Source organism: Poromitra crassiceps (genome assembly GCF_964638095.1).
Source record: "Poromitra crassiceps genome assembly, chromosome: 7".
Lineage (NCBI taxonomy): Eukaryota > Metazoa > Chordata > Actinopteri > Beryciformes > Melamphaidae > Poromitra > Poromitra crassiceps.
Genome location: NC_139628.1, coordinates 38,913,628 through 38,920,943, shown reverse-complemented (window position 1 = coordinate 38,920,943; position 7,316 = coordinate 38,913,628). Strand labels below are relative to the sequence as shown.

Sequence of the window (7,316 nt, the reverse complement as noted above, 5' to 3'; positions counted from 1 at the left end):
TTAGCAAACAAGGTTATGGTGCATTACTGCCACCAACTGGAATGGATTGTGCATCGTGATTAACATAACTTGCAAGCTAGGAGCACTGATTCGCCAGACCTGCTTGCTTGCAGGCTACCAAATTTCGTACGATTTTAGAAATATAAATATTCAAGTAAAGTACAGATACTCCCAAAAAATACTTAGTTACACACCAACCTAGAAGTATGCCATGGACCACAATGCCCCGGCTTCAAATCCAGCCTGGGACATGGCATGACACCCCCCCCCCCCCCACCCCCAATCCTCTAACTTTTCTCTCTCTCTCTCTCTCTCTACATTATAAGCAGAAATGCCCCAAAAAATGCCTTGTCCTTCCTAGAAAATGACCCAATTTAGTCCTTGCTGCATGGCACTCCAGCCGGCATACATAAAATGTACAACCAATAACAGCATGGGTCCAAATAGAATTGTGGCCCCGACAGGATGGCAGCCTTCAGCCGCCGGGGGCCTCGTCTCCGTCCCGAGGTGAAGCTCCGTCCCTGGGTTTTAATTCGCCTACCCTCTCCATCTGCCCTTGTGGGCCGAGTTATTGTCCCCCTCCATGTGATTTATAGAAGGAGCTCGTGTGCTGCTGGCAGGCGCTAACGTGGACCGCTCGCTCTGCCCGCTGGAGACTTCTGTGCCGTTTGAATGGGGGCATTAAAGTGCGCTGCTGGAATTGGAAGTGGTAAAGTGGGGATGATCACGCGCGCGTCCTGTCACAAGGCATTCTGATATTAATTTGCCACCAGCTCTTTTTATATATCTATTTTTCATTTCCACCATCAGCCATCGCTGTTGTTCTCACATCTCAGCCATCTCAGCTGCCCCTGCTCTCTCTCTCTCTCTCTCCTTCCCTCTTCCTCTATGTCTCTCTCTCCTCTCTCTCTCTCTCTCTCTCTCTCTCTCATATTCCTCCTCGTCTTATCTATTATGCCTGTCCTCTCACCCCATCCTGGTCAATTTGTTATTCTGACTCGGTTCACCCGTGTTATTATCCATACATTTCCTCTCTCTCTCTCTCTCGCTCTCCCTCCCTCACTCTCTCCCTCTCTCTCTCTCCCTCCCTCCCTCTCTCTCTCTCCCTCCCTCCCTCTCTCTCCCTCGCTCTCTCTCCCTCCCTCCCTCTCTCTCTCTCTCTCTCTCTCTCTCTCTCTCCCTCCCTCCCTCCCTCTCCCTCCCTCGCTCTCTCTCTCTCCCCCTGTTATTGGATGTTGTGTTTTCACCACTGTATCATCCATCATCTCGACCCGTGTGTGTTGCTGTGGTACCCAGGTGTGTGTGTGTGTGTGTGGGTGAGATTGTACGGCGTGCGTTTGCTGCTCTGGGTGATTTGCGTGCAGCCGGTCATTATAACTGCCGGTGGGAGGGAATGAGAGAGAGTGTGAGTGTGTGTGTGTGTGTGTGCGTGCGTGCGTGCGTGCGTGTGTGTGTGCGTGCGCGCGTGCGCGTGTTGGTGATCTCTCTAAAACTTGTTAGCAACATTCGTCTCCTCTCTGGTTTCTCAGCCTCTCACCTGCTCCCTGTCCTCACCTTACCTCACTTCCTCTCTCTCTCTCTCTTCCAGCCTCCTCCAGCTTTTAAAGGCACTTGTGCTTTATGAGCCTGGGGACACACTGAAGGATTATTGGGCCAATTTACACCCACACTACTGATCCCAGCAATTAGAGAGCCAATCATGATTGGAGGCTCGTTTTGGGACCGATTATCGGCCAAAATAGTAGTTTGAGACATTTACATGAGACGTTTTGATTGGTGTCACTGATCATCTCAGGTATTGTACATGAATATTGTTAAATGTGTGGTATAATTACCTAATGTGAAAATATTTACGAATGGGAGATGCAAAAAAAAAGTGAGAATATGTATGTGTTTTTAAAATCCGGATTTAAGTCTTCTATTGTGTTCCCAGCCTTAGTCAGTACAGAGTGGAGAGTCACCAGAACAGAGGGAGAGAGCAAGAGAGAGAGTTTGTACTGTAGGGAGGGGGATATGCAATTCCATCATTCAGATCAAAGCCCACCGTGTAATGTGCCTCAGCAGGATATTTCCACCAATGAGATTAATATTTATCCCAGATTTTCTGAAGGATTTTTTCTCCATGTCAGGAGATGAATTTCAACTAATCTCACTGGCATTCAAAACCATCTCACCAACCAGTCTAAAAATAGAAATAAGACAAAACAGGCATATAATAACTGGCAGCTGTTTCCCATGGTGTTATACCAGCTGCCCAGAAGCTCCTCTGTAGCTTCCATCACATTTCATCAACTCAAACCCTTCACTTTATAGAATATAGATTTCATTATTATTATTAAACCTGTTGTATCATACAGTTATATCATTATAGATTAGATTATCATTATTAGACCTGTTGTATCATACAGTAATATCATTATAGATTAGATTATTATTATTATTATTATTATTAAACCTGTTGTATCATAGTTATGTCATTATAGATTATAGATTAGATTAGATTATCATTATTAGACCTGTTGTATCATACAGTTACAGTATATCATCGTTACAAGAGGACTGATGAATCCTCCAGACAAAAAAAGCACAGAAGTCCAGCAGATTTCTTTTTCTTCAGCAAAGGTTTGTTTTGAGTATTTCTGAAGTGAAAGCAAGGTGACATTGGTGAAAACATAGCAGTGTTGCCAGTTTAATTGATGGTTTAATCAGTTTCTATTTTGATTATTGACGCCTCGCTCTCCTCACAACTAATCTTCTAAATTTGGTTTAATTGCAGACAACCTAGACTCAAATTCGTGTCATATTTCACAATAAAGTTGCCACCTTTGATTAACAGCACTCGGACCTCTCTCACTTACTTTAGAATAGAATAGAATAGACTTTATTTTATTGCCCAGCCAAGGCAGGACATTTGTCATTGGTCTCACCCAGTTAAAAATACAAACAAACATGTTTACAAAATAGGAACAGCAACAGTACATGATGGCATCACATAAATCAGTCATTCATACTGGTGTGTACAGCAGCCTACACTCCCATATTTGCATTACTGTAGTTTATTGACTACATTGATTGCATTTGGGATAAAAGAGCCCTTGTAGATCTTTTTCCTTGCCAGGGGTACTGAGTCTATAGGTTGAGGCCACGTCTCGTCATAGACGCTGGTTTAGCTGGCTCAGCCTGGCTGGGGGCGGGGTCAGGGTGGGGTAAAAACCCCCGTTCTATCCATTCAGCAAAGTTAGAATTTAGCCGATAGCCCAGCCCAGGCAGACACGATCGGGGATTTAACCACCGCAGTAAACGCACATCTGAGCAGACGTCTTGTGTTCTGCTCTAGAACCCCCAAACCTGTAGTTTAGAGCCGCAGCACCGTCTTTTGGTGAGTCAGCCCATGAGATATATGGGCAGTTTTACCCCACTCGCGCGCCAGCCGTTTAACATTTTGTGGGCGTTCCCAGACATGCGGACTGTCTCTATAGCAGGGCTTCCCAACCTTTTTTGCACTGTCTGCGGACCGGTTTAAAATTGACAATATTGCTGTGGACCGGTGGTGTGTGCATGGGGGTGATTGTTAAGGATAGGATTGGATATTAAACGCATATCGCATAGTTCATACATTTGGATACAGTATCAAATACACAGGGCGTATTTTCCTCGCATGAACATAATATGAAAACATTGCAACTCACCAGGTGTCCGCGCGTGACCGCACAAACAGCCTGTGTTTGTTTCTCTTTCTCTCTCATCATGTCATGTCTGTGAGACCTTACTGTTTCTTCAAATGGATAGTCTACATATCATTGTGGCCACAAGATCGAAATGTGTTTGCATCACTTTATGATTTCACTTAGTCGTCTTTTACTACACAAAAGAGGTGTGCAACCTGACGTGGAAACCCATCCAGCGTGGGATCTTTTTAATGTGTGCTTTTATTATCCTCTCCTTGCGCTCCTGTCTTTTTACTTTCAATTTCACGCTTGTTCCTCTCTTAATGCACACTATAGGTCTCTCTCTCTGCATGTGTGTGTATGTGTCTCTCTCTGTCTCGCTCTCTCTCAGTCACTCTCTCTCTTTCTCCCTGCCGAATCATATTGCTTCCTCGCCGCCCGGCAGCAAATGCTTTGCGGACCGGCACCAGTCCGAGGCCCGGTGGTTGAGAACCACTGCTCTATAGCGCCGCCCTGAGGGGAGCAACACAAACTCAGGGTGGAGGGGGTGTGTCTCATCATTGACGATTAGCAGGGCTTTCCTCTGTACAGCTGTGCTGTAGAGGTCATCTAATGGCTTTTGTTGGCGGTCAACTTAGATATCTCTCAAGTGCGTTATTTCGAATCGCACATAGGTTACGCAAAAACCACGCCCTGTGCCCGCCTAGGCAGCAGTCAAGCGCCGGGATTGGCCAGGCGCTCATGCTCATGTTGGGCTCTCTGTTACAGGGACACCATTCCTGTGAGAAGCAACAACACCAAGCGAGGCTGCAGCGAGGCTGCAATGAGGATATTGAAAGACAAAATCCTACATCGCACCAAAGCATACAATGTATTTTAATGTTATTTGACTTTCTGACCACCCGCCTCAGTGCTTATTATGAGGCCAGAATAACAGATGCTGCCCTTGGCCATTGGGAAGGCTACTTTTGGTTTTATTTATTGTGTATGATTCAACTTTTTATCTATGATTTTATATTATTGCATGTTTTTGTAGATTGTTGGGACTTCACTGGCCTGGAACAAACGGCTGGCCTGGGGGGGTGGGAGCTAGGCCTATGTGCTGCAGCCTATTGTATTTTTAATTTTATGTTTTTTATATTTTTCATTTGCAGGTTAAACTGTCAGCTGAGCTCTGTTATTGAAGCTTTGGCTAAAGCTTGCATTACGTTTTCATTTGCGTTATTTGGCTACAGTAATTTATTTTCAATGTCCGCTATCAAGAGCAATTTGGTTAATAAAATCGCTGGGCTGGGCACAGTGTTTGTGGTGTGTGGGAGATGTTTGTTTGAAAAGCTTGTGTGTTACGTTTTCATTAGCGTTAATACACTAATAATTCCTTTCAATGTCTGCTATCAAGAGCAATTCAGTTGGTTCATGAAATCGCTGGGCTGCGTGCCGTGCAGTGGTTGTGGTGTGGGAGATTCCAGCTGTCAAAACAAGAAGACAAAATACTTGCTCCTGGCCAATCCCGGCGCTTGACTGCTGTGTAGGCGGGCACAGGGCGTGGTTTTTGCGTAACCTATGTGCGATTCGAAATAGCGCCTCTCAAGTGTCTCTCTCTCTCTCTCTCTCGCTCTCTCTCTCTCTCTCTCTCTCTCTCTCTCTCTCTCTCTTTTGATCTCTCTGTATGGAAATCATTCCCTGCATTCTATACAACAGAATGGTATTTGCATTGTGCACACATTTCCAGCTCACTCTTTCTCTCTCTCTGTCTCTCTGCCTCTCTGTCTCTCTCTCTCTGTCTGTCTCTCTGCCTCTGTTTCTCTCTGTCTGCCTCTCTGTCTGTCTGTCTGTCTGTGTGTGTGTCTCTCTCTCTCTCTCTTTCTCTCTCTCTCTCTCCCATTGAATTCCCATGAATAACAGTCTGACATATTTTACAATAGCTAGTAGATTCCTTAATACCTTGAACTCTCTTCACCTCTCCTTCTTCCTCTCCCTCTCTTTCTTGTGCCTGCGTGCGTGCGTGTGTGCGTGTGCACATATGGATGTGAGAGTAGGTTGTCACCTTGAGGTAGTTTCCTCTATCGCTTGTGAGGAAGACGTTTCATTAAAGACCATCAAAAGTCATCTTTTAAATCACTATTAAGACTTTATAAGTTGCCTCTATTGATTGGTTTTGTTTGTTTACTTTTTGACTCGCCTGTTATGCTTCCTGCATTGCTGTTATATTTGTTCGCTTGCTTACCTTGCTTTTGCTGTCAATTTAATCAGGTTCTATTTTCTTTGTTGTTGTTATTACATCATTTTTAGATCAAAATATAGACATGCAAAACCAAATCGACACAAAAAGCAATAAAAACAAGGTACTGTAAGAAATATAAAAACAAGGCAACAAGCATGAAAGTGAGGTCAAAAGCAATAATAAAAGGTCATTACATAAACACAAATCCACAAAAAAAGAGTTTTAAAAAGAAATTCCAACGATGACAAAGACTTACAACCATTCTAACATCCTCTCCCTCTCCCTCCAGACACGTTCGCCAGCAAAGTGGCGGCCATCCAGGACCAGTACGCCGACGCCTCCATAGGCAACGTCACGGGCTCCAACGCCGTCAACGTGTTCCTGGGCATCGGCGTGGCCTGGACCATCGCGGCCGTAGCCTGGCGCTCCCAGGGAAAGCCCTTCAAGGTGGACCCGGGCTCACTGGCCTTCTCCGTCACCCTGTACACCATCCTGGCCGTGGTGTGCTTTCTCAGCCTGCTGTACCGCAGGCGGGCGTCGGTGGCAGGCGGCGAGCTGGGCGGCCCGCGGACTTGCAAGCTGGTGACGTCGCTGACGTTCTTCTCACTCTGGCTGCTTTACATCCTGCTCTCATCGCTGGAGGCCTACTGCCATATACCGGGGTTTTAAACCCGGGCAGGGCAGAGCGAGCAGCCGAGCGGGGCGAGAGACCTACTGCCATACTGGAGCGAGAGAGAGAGAGAGAGAGGGGGAGATAGGGATGGAGAGGAGGGGGTGGCCTTTCTCCAAAGAGGGAGTAGGGTTGGACCGATATGAGTTTATGAAGGCTGTTACTGTACTATATTTTTGTATTGACGCTGTCGATAGCTGATATGTTGTGCCAATATTCAATATCGTTAAATTTGACCAATTTAATGCTCAAAAATACAAATATCATACAAATACAATACAAAAATACAAATACAAATATTCAGTGTTTTGCCTAGAATTCTCTCCGTTGAAACCAGAAATAACGACATTATTTTAGGGTTAGCAGCTTTTGAACACAATGTGACCCTCCACATGTATTCAGTGGCAGGGAAACCGCCTTTAAATGAAGAATTAATTGACAAAACATACTTTATTACACCACTAAATGAATAAATACAATGTGCAACAGGTTTACAGAGAGGAGAGACGTCAGCCAATCAACAGGGCTCTAAAGGGAAAGAGGGCTGAAGGGAGGCGAGAAGATGAGAGAGAAGAGAAGAGAAAGTGAGATGTGTTTGGTGTCTTCTGTTCTTCCTGCCAGGAAGGAAAGAGTGAGGGATAAACAGAGAGAGAGGAAGCTGGAGGCAAGAAAAAGAAAGAAATGAGAAAGAGGAAATGGCCAGAGAAAAAGAAGGGATGGAAAAACACATAAAAAGAGAGAGGGAACTAAGGGA

The 7,316-nt window shown here is 45.2% G+C and overlaps 1 protein-coding gene across 1 annotated transcript in view; it reads left to right on the top strand.

Moving 5' to 3' along the window:
- Positions 1 to 6,561, top strand: part of slc8a4b (solute carrier family 8 member 4b) — a gene marked incomplete at both ends in the record, with an annotated part of 81,271 nt that extends 74,710 nt beyond the window's left edge. Inside the window, one exon of the mRNA XM_083640108.1 lies at positions 6,182 to 6,561. Coding sequence (XP_083496234.1) covers positions 6,182 to 6,561 — 380 coding nt within the window. The remainder of the gene's footprint in view (positions 1 to 6,181) is intronic.
- Positions 6,562 to 7,316: the final 755 nt, after the last annotated feature.